The following is a 21789-nucleotide window of genomic DNA, read 5'->3' as shown; positions in this document are numbered from 1 at the left end:
CTAGAAACCCCTTCAGGCTATGGAGAAATACTGCCTGATCAACCCACTCCTTTATTCCTCTCACATCAAATCTTTCTATTCTCCTCTCAGGGATTTCCCAAACTTAGAAAGATGTGCCTTTTTAAAAATGTTTACTTATTTTTGAGACAGAGCAGGAGGGAGACAGAGTATGAGGGACAGAGAGAGAGGGAGACACAGAATCTGAAGCAGGCTCCAGGCTTTGAGTTGTCAGCACAGAGACCCACATGGGACTTGAACTCACAAGCCATGAGATCATGACCTGAGCCAAAGTTGGATCCCAACCAACTGAGCCACCCAGGCGCCCAAGATTTGCCTTTTTACAAGAGGTAATCCCACACCTGGATTTTAATTCAGACCTCCTTGCATTGGTGTCATTCTTCCCGTGTCTATTTTTCTTAATTAAAAATCCTCGGAGTGCCTGGGTGGCACAGTCGGTTAAGCGTCCGACTTCAGCCAGGTCACGATCTCGCGGTCCATGAGTTTGAGCCCCGCATCGGGCTCTGGGCTGATGGCTCAGAGCCTGGAGCCTGTTTCCGATTCTGTGTCTCCCTCTTTCTCTGCCCCTCCCCCGTTCATGCTCTGTCTCTCTCTGTCCCAAAAATAAATAAACGTTGAAAAAAATAAATAAATAAAAATCCTTCAGGTGCTTTCTTACAATGTCTGGATATAGCAGTCTGGGCAAGTAGTTAATTAGAGTTCATTAGAACCCCCATTAGAGTTCATTAAGGAGATGAGAGGACACTTGTATCAGAAGGTAGATGTGCAGACCCAGAGAAGATGGTAGGTTGGCTATGTGCTCAGAGTCTCTGAGAGAAAGAAACATATTAATGATAATCAAATGAGGGGGGGAAATGGTGGACCAATGGCCCATAACCAACAGTTCACCATAATATCTAATAGTCTAATGAGGCAAATCCTATAAAAGGAATGATGTTGAAACTGTGTAAAACAATAATGTTCAACCTCATGGTACCATTGTGTGGACAGGAAAATCCTCAGCTGCAAAGTCTCTGATTCTCAACAGAGGTACGCTCCACAGAGTAATTCATCCTTTCTCTTAAGCGATGCTGAATCAAACCTCAGTCACTGCATTTCTCCTCCTGGGAGTCACAGACATCCAAGCACTGCAGCCTTATCTCTTCGTGGTTTTCCTTGCAATTTACGTGGTCAGTGTGGTTGGCAATGGAGCAGTCCTCCTGGTTGTCGTCTCTGATCCAAGACTCCATTTACCCATGTATTTCTTCCTGGGAAATCTGTCGTGTCTAGATATCTGCTACTCCACAGTGACACTGCCAAAGATGCTGGAGAACTTCTTCTCTACACACAAGGCAATTTCCTTCTTGGGATGCATAAGCCAGCTTCACTTCTTCCACTTCCTGGGCAGCACGGAGGCCATGCTGTTGGCCGTGATGGCCTTTGACCGCTTCGTGGCCATCTGCAGGCCACTGCATTACTCTGTCATCATGAATTACCAGCTCTGTACCCAGATGGCTGTCACGGTCTGGACCATTGGTTTTTTCCATGCCCTGTTGCACTCCATGATGACCTCTCGCTTGAACTTCTGTGGTTCTCATCAGATCCATCACTTCTTCTGTGATGTCAAGCCTTTGCTGGAGTTGGCCTGCGGGAACACGGAGCTCAACCGGTGGCTTCTCAACACGGTTACCGGGACCATTGCCATGGGCCCCTTCTTCCTAACACTTCTCTCCTACTTCTCCATAATCATCTCTCTTTTCTCCAAGACCCACTCCTGTAGTGTGCTCCACAAAGCACTGTCCACGTGTGCCTCTCACTTCATGGTGGTCATTCTTCTCTATGTTCCTGTTATCTTCACTTACATATCTCCTACCTCAGGCAGCTCCATGGACCAGGACCAGGTCGCTGCCATCATGTACACTGTGGTCACTCCTATGCTGAACCCACTGATCTATACACTGAGGAACAAGGACGTGAAGGCTGCCTTGAGTAGTATCTTCACAAGGAGGGGTGACCTGAACACATCTAGAGCACACTTCTAAGACAGGAAGCAATAGGCGATGATAAAGTTGGTGTGTGAGTTTAGACTGCTTCTCAGATCATGTACAATATGTATAACAGGTCGAGCTGTCCAAAGAAAAGATAAATGGGAAGGCCACCCTGATTGTGTTAACCAAAGCATTCCTAGGTAACATAATGGAAACATGAGCCCATCGGACACCAACCATGGAATCCTAATGTTCAATTTGTGTTTGGAATATCAGTTAATGAAACTTATTTTTTTTTTTATGTATTCTTATGGATTCTCTAAAGAAGTCAGGAATAGAAATATGCCTATATTAACTGTATGTCAGTACACAAATACTACCCAGGGATGTTTATCTTTTTTTCTTTTTAAGTTTTTATTTATACATGAGAGAGAGACAGAGAGAGAGAGACACAGAGCTTGAGAAGGGGAGAGGCAATGAGGCGGAGACAGAATCTGAAGCATGCTACAGGCTCTGAGTTGTCAGCACAGAGCCTGATGTGGGGTTTGAACATAGGAACAGTGGGATCATGACCTGAGCGGAAGTCAGAGTCTTAATGGATTGAACCACCCAGGTGCCCCAGGGCTATTTATCCCGTGGTCCTTCTCAGTTAATGTATTTAAATGTGAGCAATAAAATTCTTATGCTGTTATATTTTGAGGAGTTGAATTTAACCACTGATAATAAGAAATGGTAATTTACAAATGAGTTAAGAGGAAGTTTCAACCAGTACACCATGATTTCTTTTTTCCCTAACCTAGAGACCAGTAAGTCATTAAAACAAATGATTTAAGCACTAACTGACAGGGAGAAAATAGACAATTGTTTATCTAAAGTGTTGTGGATCCTCTATCTCCAGAGATTTTTTAAAGTCAACTAGATAAACTGTACAGGATGGCTATTAAACATTGTTGAAAGTGGGGACAGAATGAAATTAAAATTTCTGGATCCCTCACTAGCTAATCAGTTGGTAATTTTTCCCTCAGTGTTTGCTCATGGAAAATACTGAGTTTCAAAACACTTCCTATTTTTTTTTTTTTTGGTTTTACTATTTCTATGACAATTTCCAGTGACTGTTATGATGCAATATGACATAATACTGATGAAATGTGTAGACTTTATCAAAATGTTGTCTTGTTTTCCTTACCTGTCACCAAACCCAAATGTAACGAAAGCAACTAAGTCATCATTGCTGAGACATTTCTGGAGCTACTGTTGGGAGGCACTGTGTTCCCTATTTTCTATATCCCGGGGGTGGTTTCTGTGCATGAGGGATGGTGGGAGAAGCATTTATGACTATTTATAGATGCAGGTGAAGACTGTGACAGGCCTTGATGAGCTCAGGAACTGTTCAAATTCTCTGCATCCACTTTTGTGAACACAATGTGGTTTCATCTCATCCACTGTTTTTGGTCCCCCAATTCTACTTTTGTTTATAAAAAAAATAAAATGTGTCTGTGGAGAAGACATTTCTACCCTGAACTGTCTCCAGCCCCTCATTTCTGTTGATCAGAATTGTTTACAAAATCCAAGCTCCACGCAGGCCATGAACCAGAGAAGAACACGTCATTATCTGGTTGGCTACTGCTGCCTAACACACTAGTATCCCCAAACACAGAAGCTGAAGACACCTATACCAGTCAATTGCGTTCTTCTGAGGCTCGGGAATTGGGAAGAACAGAGCAGGGCAGGGCCGGTTCTCCTCGATCATGCTTGTGCCGTGGCTGAGCTGACTTGAGCATCGTCGCGTGGAAGAGCTGAGAGCTGGCAAAGTCTCTGTCTGGGTCTCCCTTGGTCCACTCTCTCCAAGTGGCTGTTCTGTGCTTTTGCAGCATGGAGGCCTCAGGCTTGACACTCTACGTGGGGGCCAACAGACCAGGACAAAAGCTGCCAGTCATCTCTCGAATAAGCCCAAGAACCAGTATTGACATCACCTGTACTATTCTCTCTTGGACAAAATGGTCACAGGCCTAACAAACTTTATAGAGAAGAAATCCCTGCCTTTCATGGGAAAGAACATCAAAAAAAAATTGTGGACATCTTTAATCCACTCTAGTCCAACTCTAATAATTAACATTGTCCCCACATACAAATCACACTTACTCTCCCTCCAAATAATACTAAAATCTCATCCCGTTGCAGTATTAGTCAGAGTCTATGTCTTTTCACCTACATTGGGTCAAGGTACAGATGAGGCTTGTTGGGTCCAGTTTCCCAAGCTTCATTCCTTTTTATCTCAAGAACTTCAAACTGATGCGTCCAATTATCTGCCCTAGGTAGACACAGACATACATTTGGGTATGTTATGGAATGTTTTTCAGTCGTGAGAAAAAAAGGAAATCTCACCATTTGTGAGAATAAAGATGGACCTTGAAGCTCCTTGCCAAATGAAATAAGTCAGGCAGAGAAAGACAAATACCATATATTTCACGTATACGTGGAATCTAAGAACGGAAAACAAAGAACTGAAACACAAACTGAAAGAGACTCATAGCCACGGAGAACAAACTGGTGGTTGCCAGAGGGCAGGAAGGTGGGTGGATGGGTGCATTAGAAGAAGGGGATGAAGGATACAAACTTCCAGTATAAAACAAACAAATCACAGAGGTTAAAAGTACAGCAGAGGGGATATAGTCAATCATATTTAATAATTCTGTATAGTGACTATACTAACTGTGGTAAACATTCCAAAATGTATATACATGTTGAATCACAGCGTGACTCCACAGCATGAAATGAATGAGGTATGTGGAAGTGAATTGTGAGGGAGAAAAAGTGAATTGTGAGGGAGAAAAATGGGAGGGAGCCCATTCCATGGAGAGCCAAAAGGGAGAGAAAGAGAGAGGGGTTGAGAAAGTGCATCAGTGAGTTCACACCAGAGCAAAACCTCTCCAGACCACACACTGGGGAGCGACAAATACTGAGTGTCCCAGTTCTTTTTTGCAAACAGCTCGATTCTGTTTGCAAATTCTGTGCGCAAAGAGCTCAAATTCTGAGGTCTTTAAAGTGGGTGACTTTCTCGGGAGCTGAGCTGTGGTACGTGCTCCTGGGGAGAGGGGAGCTGGCCCCGGAGTGCACAGTGTGGTGTAGGGACCACCAAAGAGCACTGGGAGAGAACAGCCCCCCTCCTGGAGTGCCTGAGAAGAGGGTATGTTGCCTCCCCATGGACAAAAGACCCTGAAAGTGCTACTAAAATGTCTTTCATCAGCAGGGGACAGAGGCACATGCAGAGGGAACATAAACTTTTCTGTGTTTAGTGGTGCTACACCATAGATCCCCTGCACCGTGCAGGCGTGGAACAGTTTTCCAGGGACAAAGGACTTCGTGCAGTGAGGAGAATCTCTATTCCAGTGGAGAGAAACGGGTCTGTGCAGCGCAAGGTCCTTTAAAACTTGAAACAATGAATCCCAGCTCCACGCCAAAGAAACAACATAGGGGAATTGTGGTGCAGGGTGAACTGAAGGCTCTCGCTATTCTGTGAAGGCTTTCTGAAGGCTCTCCGGTCTAGTACCGGAGATTGGTGTGGCACCATTTTCCCCACAAAACCAAAAGGGTGGAACTTCAGAGTGCAGCACAGTAACCCCATGGAGGTAGGACCCACCTACCCGACACCACCCCTCTCCTTTCCAGGTGCCTGCTAACTGCTTATTTGCTGTGGCAGGACTGAGTCTGAGCCAACACTGCCAGCCTCTATCCAGCACGGCACGGGCAGGACCCCACATGCACCAAGTGCACTACAAATAGTGAGTCAAAATGACACCTGCAGTTATGGTGGAGATATGACCATCCTTAGCTTTTTTTCTTTCTTATTTTTTACTTTTGTAATCATGCTCATAATTTCTTGTTTGTTTGTTTTTTATTTGCTTTTCTATATTTTGTACAATGAGCCTCATTCTTTTCTATTTCTTTCTTTTTTCTTGACTTCTTTTGTTTTCTTTGGAATCAGCCTTATAATTTTCTGATTATCAGTTGGTTGTTTTCTTTAGGTTTTTCGTTGTGTGTGTGTGTGTGTGTGTGTGTGTGTGTTCCCTTTCTTGTTTTCTTTTTTTAGGGGATGAAGGTTTCTTTATTTTTCCCTTTTTCCAGACTTATTATGAAAACCAACGCAAAGCACATCTAGTTAAAGTTCCAAACACTCCCCACTGCAAGCAAGGAAGATCTCTGCACAAGGCTGACCAATGGGAAGGAGCAGCCAAAACACAACAGCAGAGAGCACACAGCATACACCAAGAACACTTCCTAAAGGACAGGTCCTGGACAGTGTATGATCCTTTTTAATATAATAGTACACTAGGGGAGAAAACATAACAAGCTTTTAAAACATGCAAGACAAAAACATGGCCAAAATGACAAGACAGAAGTATTCACCCCAAAACACAGGTCAAAAATAAATCACAGCAAGGGACTTGCTCAAAACAGATATAAATAATATATCTGAACAGAAATTTAGAAGAACAGTCATAAGACCACTAACTCAGCTTTAAAAAAGCATAGAAAACAATAATCAGGATGAATTTTTAAAATGCTATAACAGTATAGAGGTCCCTCAAAAAACTACAACTAGCGCTTCATAGTTTCACTTCTAACGGGACTGGATTTAATTTCAATTGTATTTCATTCTATTTGCAAGTCCATCTATTCATTTTTTTCCTTTTTCTTCATGAATACAGAAAAAGAAAAAAAATTATTTTCCATTTTAACAAAAAAGATTTTTGTTTTTTTCTCCTATATTTTTCGCTTTTTTGTAAACTTTTAAAATTCTGTTTTACTTCCATCATTTCATTTTATTCTTTCTTGTATACACTTTTTTTTTTAATTTTCAAACACTTTCCTTATTTTTTTTCTATCCTTTTTTTCTCTATTCATCAAGCTTCTTTCAACAACATGAACAAAACATATCTAAGATCTAGTATCCTTTATTTGTTTTTTTGTGTTGTTATTAATTTTTATTTTCATTTTTTTTACTTTTAAATTCCTTTTCTTCCTTGAAAATGATAAAATGAAGGAATTCACCCCAAAAGAAAGAAAAGGAAGCAATGACAGAAAGGGACTTAGTCAACAAAGATACAAGCCAGATGTCTGAACCAGAACTTAGAATCCAATCGTAAGAATACTAGCTGGGGTTGAAAATACAAAAGAATCCCTTTCTGCAGAAATAAAAGAAATAAAACGTAGTCAGAATGAAATAAAAAATGTAACTGAGCTGCAATCTCAAATGTATGCCACAGCAGAAAGGATGACTGAGGCAGAGGAGTGAATCAAGCGACAGAGAAGACAAACTTACGGAGAAAAATGAAGCAGAAAAAAAGAGGGACACTAAGGCAAAAGAGCACAATATAAAATTAGAGAACTCAGTGACTCATTAAAAAAGGAATAACATCCAAATCATAGGGGTCCCAGGAGATGAAGAGAGAGAAAAGGGCATAGAAGGTTTATGTCAACAAAACAGAGTAGAAAACTCTCCTAACCTGGGGAAAGACACAGACATCAAAATCCAGGAAGCACAGAGAACTCCCATTAGATTCAACAAAAAACGACCATCAACAAAGCACATTATACTGAAATTCACAAAATATTCAGCCTAGGAAAGAATTATAAAAGCAGCAAGGGAAAAAAAAAGTCCTTAAACTATAAGAGAAGACAGATCAGGTTTGCAGCAGACCTATTCCCATGAACTTGGCAAGCTAGAAAGGAGTGACAGGATATATCCACTGTGCTAAATCAGAAAACTATGCAGCCAAGAATTCTTTATCCAGCAAGGTTATCATTCAAAATAGAAGGAGAGGTAAAAAGTTTCCCAGACAAATAAAAATTACATGAGTTTGTGACCACTAAACCAGCCCTGCAAGAAATTTTAAGGGGGGCTTTATGAGGCGACAAAAGATGAAAAAATAAAAATAAAAAAGACCAAAAGCAACAAAGACTGTAAAGGACCAGAGAACACCGCCAGAAGTTCCAATCTACAGGCAACATAATGGCAATAAATTCACACCTTTCAGGACTCACTCTAAATATCAATGGACTAAACGCCCCAATCAAAAGACATAGGATAACAGAATGGATAAGAAAACAAGACCCATCTATATGCTGTTTACAACAGACCCATTTTAGATCTAAAGGTATCTACTGATTGAAAGTAAGGGATGGAGAACCATCTATCATGCTAATCATCTCCAAAAGGAAGCCAGAGTCGCCATACTTTTGTCAGAAAATCTAGATTTTAAAATAAACACTGTAACAAGAGATGAGGAAGGGCATTATATCATAATTAAGGGGTCTATCCAATAAGAAGATCTAACAATTGTAAAAATTTATGCTCCAAAAGTGGCATTGGCCAAATATATAAATCGATTAATCACAAACATAAAGAAACTTATCAATAGGAATACCATAATAGGAGGGTATTTCAACACCCCACTTACAACAATGGACAGATCATCTAAACAGAAAATCGACAAGGAAATAATAGCTTTGAATGACACATTGGACCACATGGACTTCACAGATAGATTCAGAACATTTCATCCTAAAGCAGAATACATATTCTTCTCCAGTGCACATGGAACATTCTCCAAAATAGGTCACATACTGGGACACAAAACAGTCCTCAAGAAGTACCAAAGATCGAGATCATACTGTGCGTATTTTCAGACCACAACGCTATGAAACTCGAAATCAAACATAAGAAAAAATTTGGAAAGAAAACAAATACTTGGAGACTAAACAACATGCTACTAAAGAATGAATGACTGGGGCGCCTGGGTGGCGCAGTCGGTTAAGCGTCCGACTTCAGCCAGGTCACGATCTCGCGGTCCGGGAGTTCGAGCCCCGCGTCAGGCTCTGGGCTGATGGCTCAGAGCCTGGAGCCTGTTTCCGGTTCTGTGTCTCCCTCTCTCTCTGCCCCTCCCCCGTTCACGCTCTGTCTCTCTCTGTCCCAAAAATAAATAAACGTTGAAAAAAAAATTAAAAAAAAAAAAAAAAAAAAGAATGAATGACTAACCAGGAAGTTAAAGAGGAAATTAAAAAGTACATGGAAGCCAAAGGAAATGATAACACCACAGCCTAAAACCTCTGGGATGCAGCAAAGATGGTCATAAGAGGGAAGTATATACCAATCGAGGCCATCCTAAAGAAGAAAGAAAGGTCGCAGATATACAACCTAACCATACACCTCAAACACCTGGGAAAAAAACAGCAAATAAAACCCCAAACCAGCAGAAGACATGAAATAATAAAGATTAAAGCAGAAATCAATACTATTTAAAAAAACAAAACAAAACAGTAGAAGGGATCAATCAAACCAGGAGCTGGTTCTTTCAAAGAATTAACAAAAATTGATAAACCCCTAACCAGTTTGATCAAAAAGAAAAAGGGAAGGACCCAAATAAATAAAATCAAGAGGAAAGAAGAGAGATTACAACCAACACTGCAGAAACACAAACAATAATAGGAGAATATTATGAGAAATTATACACCAAAAAAATTAGCAATCTGGAAAAAATGGACAAATTCCTAGAAACATAAACTGCCAAAACTGAAACAAAAAGAAATAGAAAAGTGGAACAGACCCATACCAGTAAAGGAATTGAATCAGTAATCAAAAATCTCCCAACAAGCAAGAGTCCAGGGCCAGATAGATTTCCAGGGGAATTCTACCAAACATTTAAAGAGTTAACACACCTATTCTTTTGGGGCTGTTTCAAAAAATAGACATGGAAGGAAACTCATTCTACGAGGCCAGTATTACCTTGATTCCAAAGCCGGACAGAGACCCCACTAAAACGGAGAACTACAGACCAATTTCCCTGATGAACATGGAGGCAAGAATCCTTAACAAGTTACTAGCCAACCGGATCCAACAATACATTAAAAGAATTATTCACAATGACCAAGTGGGATTTATGCCTGGGATGCAGGGCTGGTTCAATATCCGCAAAACAATCAACGTGATACATCACATTAATAAAAGAAAGGACAAGAACCACACGATCCTCTCAATAGATGCAGAGAAAGCATTGGACAAAATACAGCATCTTTTCTTGATAAAAACCCTCAGGAAAGTACGGTTAGAAGGATCATACCTCAAGATCATAAAGCCATATATGAAAGACCCACCACTAATATCTTCATCAAAAACTGAGAGCTTTCCCTGTAAGGTCAGGAACACGACAGGGATGTCCACTGTCACCACTGTTATTCAACATAGTATTGGAAATCCTAGCCTCAGCAGTCAGACAACACAAAGGAATAAAAGGCATCCAAATAGGCAAGGAGGAATTCAGACTTGCACTCTTTGCAGACGACATGATACTCTATGGAAAACCCAAAAGATCCCACTAAAAAAAAAAAAAAAAAAACTGCTAGAGTGGATCCATGAATTTAGCAAAGTCATAGGATATAAAATCAATGCACAGAAATCAGCTGCATTCCTACACACCATAATGAAGCAACAGAAAGAGAAATCAAGGAATTGACCCCATTGACAATTGAACCAAAAACCGTAAAATACCTAGGAATAAATCTAACCAAAGAGATGAAAAATCTAAAAACTGAAACCTATAGAAAGCTTTGAAATAAATTGAAGACACCAAAAAATGGAAAAATATTCCATGCTCCTGGATTGTAGAACAAATTTTGTTAAAATGTCAATGCTACCGAAAATAATCTATGTACTCAATGCAATACCTATCAAAATAACACCAGCATTCTTCACAGAGCTAGAAAAAACAATCCTACAGCTTGTATCAAACTATAAAAGACCCTGAATAGCCAAAGCAATCTTGAAAAAGAAAATGAAAGCAGGAGGCATCACAATCCTGGACGTCAAGATGTATTAGAAAGCTGCAATCAAGACAGTATGGTATTGGCAAAAAAACAGACACTCAGATCAATGGAGCAGAATAGAGAAGCCAGAAATGGACCCACAAACATATGGCCAACTAATTTTGTCAAAGAAAAAAAGAATATCCAATGGAATAAAGACAGTCTCTTCAGCAAGTGGTGCTGGGAAAACTTGACAGTGACAAGCAGAAAAATGAACCTGGACCACTTTGGTACACCAGACACAACAATAAATTCAAAATAGATGAAACGCCTAAATGTAAGACAGGAAGACATCAAAATCCAAGAAAAGAAAGCAGGCAAAAACCTCTTTGACCTTGGCTGCAGCAACTTCTTACTCAACACATCTCCAGAGGCAAGGGAAACAAAAGCAAAAATGAACTACTGGGACCTCATCAAATAAAAAGGTTCTGCACAGCAAGGGAAACAATCAGCAAAACCTAAAGGCAACCAACAGAATGGGAGAAGATATTTGCAAATGACATATCAGATAAAGGGTTAGTATCCAAAATATATAAAGAACTTATCAAACTCAACTCCCAAAAAACAAATAACCCAGTTAAGAAAACGGCAGAAGACATAAATAGACACTTCTTCAAAGAAGACATCCGGATGACTAACAGACCCATGAAAAAATATTCAACATCACTCATCATAAAGGGAAATACAAACTAAACCCACAATGAGATACCACCTCACACCAGTCAGAATGACTGAAATTAACAACTCAGGCAACAACACATGTTGGCAAGGATGTGGAGAAAGAGGATCCCTTTTGCACTGCTGGTGAGAATGCAGACTGGTGCATCCGCTCCGGAAAACAGTATGGAGGTTCTTCAAAAAATTAAAAATAGAACTATCCAATGACCCAGCAATTGTATTACTAGGTATTTATCAAAGGGATATAGGTGTGCTGTTTCAAAGGAGCACATTCACCCCAAGGTTTTTGGCAGCTGTATAGACAATAGCCAATGTGTGGAAAGAGCACAAAGCCCATCAACAGATGAATGGATAAAGAAGATGTGGTATATATACACAATGGAGTATTACTAGGCAATGAAAAAAGAATGAAATCTTGCTATTTGCAGCTATGTGGATGGGACTAGAGGGTATTATGCTAAATGAAATTAGTCGCTCAGAGAAACACAAATATCATATGAATTCAGTCATATGAGGAATTTAAGGTACAAAACAGAGGAACATAAGGGATGGGAAGCAAAAATAATATAAAAAGAGGGTGGGGGGCAAAACATAAGAGACTCTTACACATAGAGAACGAACAGAGGGTTGTTGGAGGAGTTGTGGGGGTGGGGGCAGGCTACATGGGTAAGGGGCATTAAGGAAGACATTTGTTGGGAGGAGCACTGGGTGTTATAAACAGAGGATGAATCACTGGAATCTACTCCTGAAATCATTGTCACACTATATGCTAACTACGTTGGATGTACATTTAATTAATTAATTAATTAATTAATTAAAATATATATAGGTGCAGTTGTAAGAATGGTACTGTCAAATTGCCTTCCATAAATATTGGAGGGCAATTCCTACCAGAAATATATGAATGCCTTTGTCATTGTCTTGCCAATATGTCAACCTCTGATATTTGTCAAGCTGATAGCTGAAAAATAGTATTTAATTTTATTTTTAATTTACATTTCCCTTAGTAGGAAGTTTTAAAAATTTTCATGTTTAAGACACATTTGTATTTTTATTTTTTGTGAATTGTTTACTCATAAATTACGTTGATTCTTAAAAAACAAACAAAAAACTACAACTAGAACAACCCTATCACCCAGCAAATGCAACACTAGGTATTTATCCTAAGGACACAAAAATGCTACTTCAATGGGGTAATTGCACCCCAATGTTTATAGCAGCACTACCAACAATAGCCAAATTATGGCAAGAACCCAAAAGTCCATCGAATGTCGAGTGAATAAAGAAGATGTGGTATATATATGCAAGGGAATATTACTTGGCGATCCAAAAGAATGAAATCTTGCCATTTGCAACAAGGTGGATGGAATTAGAGGGTATTATACTAAGCAAACTAAGTCAGAGAAAGACGAACATCATATGATTTCACTCATAAGTGGGTTTTCAGGGTAAAATGGTGACCATATGGGAAGGAAAAGAAATAGAAAGGGAAACACAGGACAAGAGACTCTTAATGATAGAGAACAAACTGAGGGTTGCTGGAGGGGAGGTTTGTGGAGGTATGGGCTAATTGGGCAAGGGGCATTAAGGACGGCACTTGTTAGGCTGAGCACTGGGTGTTGTATACAGGTGATGAATCACTAAATTCAACTCCTGAAACCATTATTACACTGTATGTTAACTAACTTCTATTTAAATAAATATAAAATAAAAATCAGAGAGGGAGGCAAACCATAAAAGACTCTTAACTACAGTAACAAACTGAGGAGGTGGGTAGGGGATGGGCTAAATGGGGGATGGGAGTTAAGGAGGTTACTTGTTGGGATGAGCACCGTGTATTATATGTAAGTGATGTATCACTGGGTTCTACTCATGAAACCAATACTACACTGTATGTTAACAAACTTGAATTTAAATGAATACATTAAAATATATTTAAAAAAAACACAGTTACTGAGAATTTCAAGATGATAAGAAAAAAGCTTTAAATGTGTGGGGACTGCAGTCACATGCCCATGAAGCTGACCATATAATAAAAGAATATTGAGGAAAATTTTGTTTTGACTTGAGGAGGAAAATAACTTATAAACAAGACCTCAGAGAGACAAAACATAAAGAGAAAATGTACTGGTCATGACTTCATCAAAATATCAGATTTCTAGACATCTGTGGGAACTGTAGATACAATTGAGGTGGGCGGTATTTTGAAAGAATGGACCACACTGCAGTTAGCTGTAGAACCGGACCCTTAGTTTGAACACGAGTCGCACAATTTATTGTAAAGCAGGAACATTCAATGGCAGTGAAATAAGCTGACGGTACACTCTGAGCATTCTCTCCACACTCAAGTGTCAACAATGTGAGACAATGGAAGCATTCATGATATTCATAGTGGTGGTCATCCCACCACATATACGAAACTCAAATCCCACTGGGTATTTTGAAAGAATGGACCACACTGCAGTTAGCTGTAGAACCGGACCCTTAGTTTGAACACCAGTCGCACAATTTATTACAAAGCAGGGACATTCAATGGCAGGGAAATAAGCTGACGGTACACTCTGAGCATTCTCTCCACACACAGGTGTCAACAATGTGAGACAGTGGAAGCATTCATGATATTCATAGTGGTGGTCATCCCACCACATATACGAAACTCAAATCACACAGTACACTTGAAACATATACAACTGTACTTGTCAATGATTCCTCAGGAACAATGGGAGGAAACAGCAAAATTACTTAAATCATTTGAGCTCCCCTTTTCTTATAACTAGGAATGATTCCAGTACTTCTCATGCTGGGTGATTGGAAGAAAAAAAATGAGCTAATGCATGTAAGAAACTCAGAAAAACGAGCACAAAGTAAGTGTTTTTTCCATTCTATTTATAGCATATACTTGAACAAGGAAAATTATTTTTAAGTTTACTTGTTTATTTTGAAAGAGAGAGAAAGAACATGAGCATGGGGAGGGCAGAGAGAGAGGAGAGAGAGAGAATCAAGAGTGGGCTTTGATCTGTTACTGTAGAGCTCAAAGCAGGGCTCCATCTCACAACTATGAGTTAGGGACCTCAGTCAAATTCAGGAGACGATTGCTTTCACAAATACACACAGGCATTCTTTGAACAAGGAATTTTTAACGTGTGAGACATATGATGAATTCCTTCAAAGCAACAATAATGGATCTCAACACAAAGATGGGCAGGGTACAGGGTGTTTATAACTGTTATAAGAAAGTTTGCATGGATGTCAGATTGCATATATTCCTGGGATGAGGCTCACAGAATATTCTCACCTAAAGGTTGCAGCAACAAAAGAGGATACACAAGGAGAGACCAGCCTCATTCCTTAGAGAAAGATGTGAGCCTTGGGATGTCTATTTTAAACAAACAAATTTAACACTATTACCAACAATGAAGAATCTAATTTGGAATAAATAAAAGCAATCCTACTTCTCCTTGTTCCTCTGTCTTGTTTTCCACAGGACCATAGTAACAATTATGTGGAATGTTAAAGATTATCATCATCTATACAGGTCAATGGAACTGGCCTCCATTCCTTACCAAACATTGCCAAATTTTTTTCAAATTTTCACAGTTGTTTTTTTAATTTTTTTTAATGTTTATTTATTTTTGAGACAGAGAGAGAGAGAGCATGAACGGGAGAGGGTCAGAGAGAGAGGGAGACACAGAACCCCAAGCAGACTCCAGGCTCCAAGCTGTCAGCACAGAGCCGGAGGCGGGGCTCGAACTCACTGACCGCGAGATCATGACCTGAGCTGAAGTCGGATGCTTAACCGACGGAGCCACCCAGGCGCCCCTCTCACAAAGTTTTTCAGGGAAGTTCCCATGATGACAAGGGAAGAAAAGGTAATTGAACTAAGAAAACATAGAAGGACCCTGACAATCCTGCTGTCCACGACTCTGCAAATAAGGAAGAAACATAGAAACGAAAAACTTGGAGCAGTGGGGGCAAAAAAAAAAAAAAAAAAGATGGAACTCAAGATAGCAACACCCAAGAGGAATTGTCTTGAATTGCAAGTATGGGAAAATACCCTGTTTATTCTCACAGCGATCATGCTCACACCCAGGGGACACTCTCTCCGTGTTTATATGTCTAAGGTCTGTGGCTCCTGAGAGGCAGGAAGAATTTCAGAAGGAGACAAAGACGTTTCTGAACATGAAGAGCTCATGCTGCAATCCCAATACGAACAGTCACTTCAAATATCTTCCTGCCATTTACAGCTGTTGGGAGTGTAAACCTGCAAAGCTGGGCAGGCTGTGAATCCGACAATCAGGTAAGAGAATGCCTTAGGACTCAGGCTGAGAGGACCCCATATTTTCTGCATGCTTGTTTATATGCAAGTAAGCGCCCAGATCTAGAGCTGGTTTCCTATTTTATGATGGATTCCTGATTGCATTTGTGGATTGTGAAGGCTCTTTATACACTTCTTTGCCATATCTCATTCTCAACTCAGCAGGCCTGGTTCTCTAAATATTCTCGAGAGTAAATATGTAATCTCTCAGCATTAAAATTGCAGTGAAATAAATGAGTAAGGACAAGTCTGATTAGAAATTGTCTTTAAATGTTAGAAAAAGGTTTCTTCCCCAAATGAATTTTTTTTTTTCAACGTTTATTTATTTTTGGGACAGAGAGAGACAGAGTATGAACGGGGGAGGGGCAGAGAGAGAGGGAGACACAGAATCGGAAACAGGCTCCAGGCTCTGAGCCATCAGCCCAGAGCCTGATGCGGGGCTCGAACTCCCGGACCGCGAGATCGTGACCTGGCTGAAGTCGGACGCTTAACCGACTGCGCCACCCAGGCGCCCCGCCAAATGAATTTTTGATCCAATTTTGTTTGGTGAGTCAGAGAACCCAAAATGATATTTGCCATACCATTTGTATCTTACGCAGGAGAGGTGGGATTAACAGTGTGCAAAACATACTGTCAAAGAAAGCTAGTCTGACCTGCATGAAGCCAGGCTTTTACAGAGGTACAGCACAGATCAGGTATGTTCTCTAAATTCCTTCAACTCTACAGCCTAGAATCCCCCAGGATATGGAGAAGTACTGCCTCATCAACCCACTCCTTTATTCCTCTCACATCAAATCTTTCTATTCTCCTCTCAGGGATTTCCCAAGCTTAGAAAAAAAAATCCCCTTTTTGTAGGAGGCACCCCCATGTCTGCATCTCCATTCAGATTTCCTTCCATTGTTTTCATTCTCTCCTTGTCTATATTCCTTAGTTAAAACCCTTCAGGGGCTATCTTACAAGGTCTGGAGGTAGCAGTCTGGATGCCCATTAAAGTTTTATCAGAAGGTAGATGTGCAGACCCAGAGAAGATGGTAGGTTGGCTACGTGCTCTGAGACTCTGGGAGAAAGAAACATATTAATGACAATCAAATAAGGGGAAAAAATGGTGGACCAATGGCCCATAACCAACAGTTCACCATAATATCTAATAGTCTAATGAGGCAAATCCTATAAAGGGTCTGATGTGGGAACTGTGTAAAACAACAATGCCCTCCCTCAAAGTACCCATTGTGTAGACAGGAAAATCCTCAACTACGAAGTCTCTGATTCTCAACAGAGGTACGCTCCATAGAGTAATTCGTCCTTTCTCTTAAGCGATGCTGAATCAAACCTCAGTCACTGCATTTCTCCTCCTGGGAGTCACAGACATCCAAGCACTGCAGCCTTATCTCTTCGTGGTTTTCCTTGCAATTTACGTGGTCAGTGTGGTTGGCAATGGAGCAGTCCTCCTGGTTGTCGTCTCTGATCCAAGACTCCATTTACCCATGTATTTCTTCCTGGGAAATCTGTCGTGTCTAGATATCTGCTACTCCACGGTGACACTGCCAAAGATGCTGGAGAACTTCTTCTCTACACACAAGGCAATTTCCTTCTTGGGATGCATAAGCCAGCTTCACTTCTTCCACTTCCTGGGCAGCACGGAGGCCATGCTGTTGGCCGTGATGGCCTTTGACCGCTTCGTGGCCATCTGCAGGCCACTGCATTACTCTGTCATCATGAATTACCAGCTCTGTACCCAGATGGCTGTCACGGTCTGGACCATTGGTTTTCTCCATGCCCTGTTGCACTCTATGATGACCTCTCGCTTGAACTTCTGTGGTTCTCATCAGATCCATCACTTCTTCTGTGATGTCAAGCCTTTGCTGGAGTTGGCCTGCGGGAACACGGAGCTCAACCGGTGGCTTCTCAACACGGTTACCGGGACCATTGCCATGGGCCCCTTCTTCCTAACACTTCTCTCCTACTTCTCCATAATCATCTCTCTTTTCTCCAAGACCCACTCCTGTAGTGCGCTCCACAAAGCACTGTCCACGTGTGCCTCTCACTTCATGGTGGTCATTCTTTTCTATGCTCCTGTTATCTTCATTTACATCCGCCCAGTCTCAAGCAGCTCCATGGACCAGGACCAGATCGCTGCCATCATGTACACTGTGGTCACTCCTATGCTGAACCCACTGATCTATACACTGAGGAACAAGGACGTGAAGGCTGCCTTGAGTAGTATCTTCACAAGGAGGGGTGAACTGAACATACCTAGAGCACACTTCTAAGACAGGAAGCAATAGGCGATGATAAAGTTGGTGTGTGAGGTTAGACTGCTTCTCAGATCATGTACACTATGTATAACAGGTCGAGCTGTCCAAAGAAAAAATAATGGGAAAATCTAGCCTGATTATGTTAAATAAAACATGCCTAGGTAGCGTAATGGAAATATGAAACCATGGGACACCAGCCACAGAATCCTCATGTTCAATTTGTTTTCAGGATGTCACTTCTAAAACTGATTTATGTATTCTCATGAATTCCCTAATAAAATCAAGGATAGAAATACGTCTATATTACCCATATATTGGGTACATGACTACTACTTAGAGCTGTTTATCTGTGTAGTTCTTCTAAGTTAATGTATTTTAACGTGAGGAATAAAATTCTTATCCTGTTGTATTTTGAGGTATTGAATTTGAACCACAGTTAATAGGATGAGCAATGGTAATTTACAAAAGAATTAAAGGAATTTTTAATCAGTATGTATCTCTCTAAGCAGGAGGCAAGTAAGTGGTTAAAACAAATGATTTAAGCACTGATAAACATGGATAAATCAGCCAATGGTTTTTCTAATGAGTTTGGAACCTCTATCTCCAGTTATGTTTTTAAATCAACTGGACAAACGATAAAGGAATGCTCTTAAATATTTCTGAGTGTGGGAACAGACTAGAAAAAGAAACTCAGAATCCCTCTCTAGGTAATTAGTATTTTATTTTTACCACATCTTAGTCACAACAAAGGATGAGTTTCAAAACCCTACCTATTTTTCTATTTTCTTTTCCTATTTCTATAATTTTTTCACAGATTATAAATAATGCCGTATGATGTAATACTGGGGAAACGTTCAGAATTCATCAAAATGTTGTGTTTTCCTTACTTGTCACCAAGCCAATACATAGCAAAAGACACTAAGTCATAATTGCTGAGGCATTTCTGGAGCTAATGTTGGGAGGCACTACGTTCCCTACTTTCTAAGTCCTGGGAGCGGCCACTGGGCCTGAGGGATGGTGGGAGAAGCATTTATGACCCTATAGAGATGCAGGTGAAGACTGTGACAGGCCTTGATGAGCTCAGGGACTGATTGTTCAAATTCTCTGCATCCACGTTTGTGAACACAATGTGGTTTCATCTCATCCACTGTTTTTGGTCCCCCAATTCTACTTTTGTTTATAAAAAAAAATAAAATGTGTCTGTGGAGAAGACATTTCTACCCTAAACTGTCTCAGCCCCTCATTTCTGTTGATCAGAATTGTTTACAAAATCCAAGCTCCACGCAGGCCGTGAACCAGAGAAGAACACGTCATTATCTGGTTGGCTACTGCTGCCTAACACACTAGCATCCCCAAACACAGAAGCTGAAGACACCTATACCAGTCAATTGCGTTCTTCTGAGGCTCGGGAATTGGCAAGAACAGAGCAGGGCAGGGCTGGTTCTCCTCGATCATGCTTGTGCTATGGCTGAGCTGACGTGAGCATCCTCGCGTGGAAGAGCTGAGAGCTGGCAAAGTCTCTGTCTGGGTCTCCCTTGGTCCACTCTCTCCAAGTGGCTGTTCTGTGCTTTTGCAGCATGGAGGCCTCAGGCTTGACACTCTACGTGGGGGCCAACAGACCAGGACAAAGGCTGCCAGTCATCTCTCGAACAAACCCAAGAACCAGTATTGACATCACCTCTACTATTCTCTCTTGGACAAAATAGTCACAGGCCTAACAAATCAGGAAGAGGAAATCCCCACCTTTAACTGGAAAAAACAAGAAAGACTTTGCAGATATTCTTAATCCACCATAGTCCCAACTCTGACTTCTAATAATTAACATTGCCCCACATACTTACCCTCCCTCCAAATAATCCTAAAATCTCTTCCCATTACAACATCAGTCAGAATCTATGTCTTTTCACCTACATTGGGTCAAGGTATAGATGGGGCTTTTCGGGTACAGTTCCTCAAGTATGTTTGCTTTTGATCTAAAGAACTTCACACTAAAGGGTCAAATTATCTGCCCTAGGTAGAGACAGACATAGATTTAGGTATATTATAGAATATTTTTCACTTGTGAGAAAAAGAGGAAATGCTGGCATTTGTGACAATGTGGAGACACTTTCAGGGTATAATGCCAAATGAAATAAGTCAGTCAGAGAAAGAGAAATACCATATCTTTCACTTATGTGTGGAATCAGAAAACGCAAAATAAAGAAAAACAAACAAACAGACATACACACAAACAAAGAGAACAAACTGGTGTTTGCCAGAGGGCAGGGAGGTGGGTGGATGGGTGCAATAGGAGAAGGGGATTAAGAGATACACACTCCCAATTATAGAGGAAATAAATCACCGAGATTTAAAGTACAGCAGAGAATATTGTCAATATTCTAAAGTACAGTCAAGAATATTATAATAACTTCATATGGTGACATATAATAACTGCACTAATCATGATAGGAAATTCCGTAATGCATATTTATGTTGAATCACAGTGTAATTCCACAGCGTGAAAGGTATGAGGTGCATGGAAATACACTGAGGGAGAAAAAACAGCAGTGCTTTGGAGGGGAGGGAACCCATTCTGTGGAGAGACAAAGGGGAGAGAAAGTGAGAGGGGTTGAGAAAGTGTTGCATTTAGTTCATACTAGAAGAAAACCTCTCTGGATACACACTGGGGAGTGAGAAGTACTGGGTGTCCCAGTTCTTTTTTTGCAGTATGTGGATTTCAAATTCTGAGATTTTGCAAGTGGGTGACTTTCTCAGGAGCGGAGTTGTGGCATCTGCTCCTGGGGAGAAGGAAACTGGCTCATAGTGCATAGTGTGGTGTAGCAATCTCTGAGGTGAACCGGAAAAGAGTAGTCCTCTTCCTGGAGTGCTTGGAAAGAGGGTATATTGCCTCACCAAGGACAAAAGGCTCTGCAAGTGCCAGTAGAAGGTCTTTCATCAGAAGGGGACAGAGGCTCACCTTGGAGGAAAATAACCTTTGCTGCATTTAGCAGTGCTATCCCCAAATATTCCATGCAATGCACAGGTGTGGGACAGTTTTTCAGGGACAAAGGAATTCATATAGTGTGGACAGTCTCTACTCCAAGGTAGAGCAGTGTGTCCGTGCAGTGCAAGGTCCTTTAAAACTTCAATTATTGAATCCCAGCTGTACAGGTAACACAATGGCACGAAATTCATATCTTTCTATAATCACTCTGCGTGTAAATGGACTAAATACTCCAATTAAAGACATAGGGTTGAATGGATGAAAAAACAAAAACAACATGCATCTATATGCTGCCTACAAGAGACTCACTTTAGCCCTAAGGACATCTGCAGATTGAAAGTGAGGGGATGGAGAACCATCCATCATGCTAAGGACAACAAAAGAAATTTGGAGTAGCCATATCTGTATCAGAAAAAACAGACCTTATTTTTTTTAATGTTTCTATATTAATTTTTGAGAGAGGGGGAGCACAAGCAGAGGGGTGGGACAGAAAGAGAGACACACAGAAATTGAAGCAGGCTCCAGGCTTTGAGCTGTCAGCACAAAGCCCAATGTGAGGTTCAAACCCACGGACTGTAAGATCATGACCCCAGCTGAAGTCAGATGCCCAATCAACTGGGCCACCCAGGAGCCTAAAACAAACAAGATTTTAAAACAACTGTAACAAGAGATGAAGGGCATTAGATCACAATTAAGGGGACTATCCAGCAA

At 40.7% G+C, this 21789-nt stretch overlaps 2 protein-coding genes across 2 annotated transcripts; both read left to right on the top strand.

Moving 5' to 3' along the window:
* The first annotated feature begins 1034 nt into the window (after positions 1-1034).
* On the top strand, positions 1035-2039 carry LOC123609376 (olfactory receptor 12D2-like). The gene has a single exon (XM_045500393.1). The coding sequence runs from the start codon at positions 1086-1088 to the stop codon at positions 2037-2039; it is 954 nt and encodes a 317-aa protein (XP_045356349.1). The 5' UTR covers positions 1035-1085.
* Positions 2040-17031: 14992 nt separating this feature from the next.
* Positions 17032-18110, top strand: LOC123609375 (olfactory receptor 12D2-like). Its single transcript, XM_045500392.1, has one exon. The coding sequence runs from the start codon at positions 17157-17159 to the stop codon at positions 18108-18110; it is 954 nt and encodes a 317-aa protein (XP_045356348.1). The 5' UTR covers positions 17032-17156.
* Positions 18111-21789: the final 3679 nt, after the last annotated feature.

Source organism: Leopardus geoffroyi, chromosome B2, assembly GCF_018350155.1.
Source record: "Leopardus geoffroyi isolate Oge1 chromosome B2, O.geoffroyi_Oge1_pat1.0, whole genome shotgun sequence".
Lineage (NCBI taxonomy): Eukaryota > Metazoa > Chordata > Mammalia > Carnivora > Felidae > Leopardus > Leopardus geoffroyi.
This window is presented reverse-complemented; position numbering and strand designations above follow the sequence as displayed.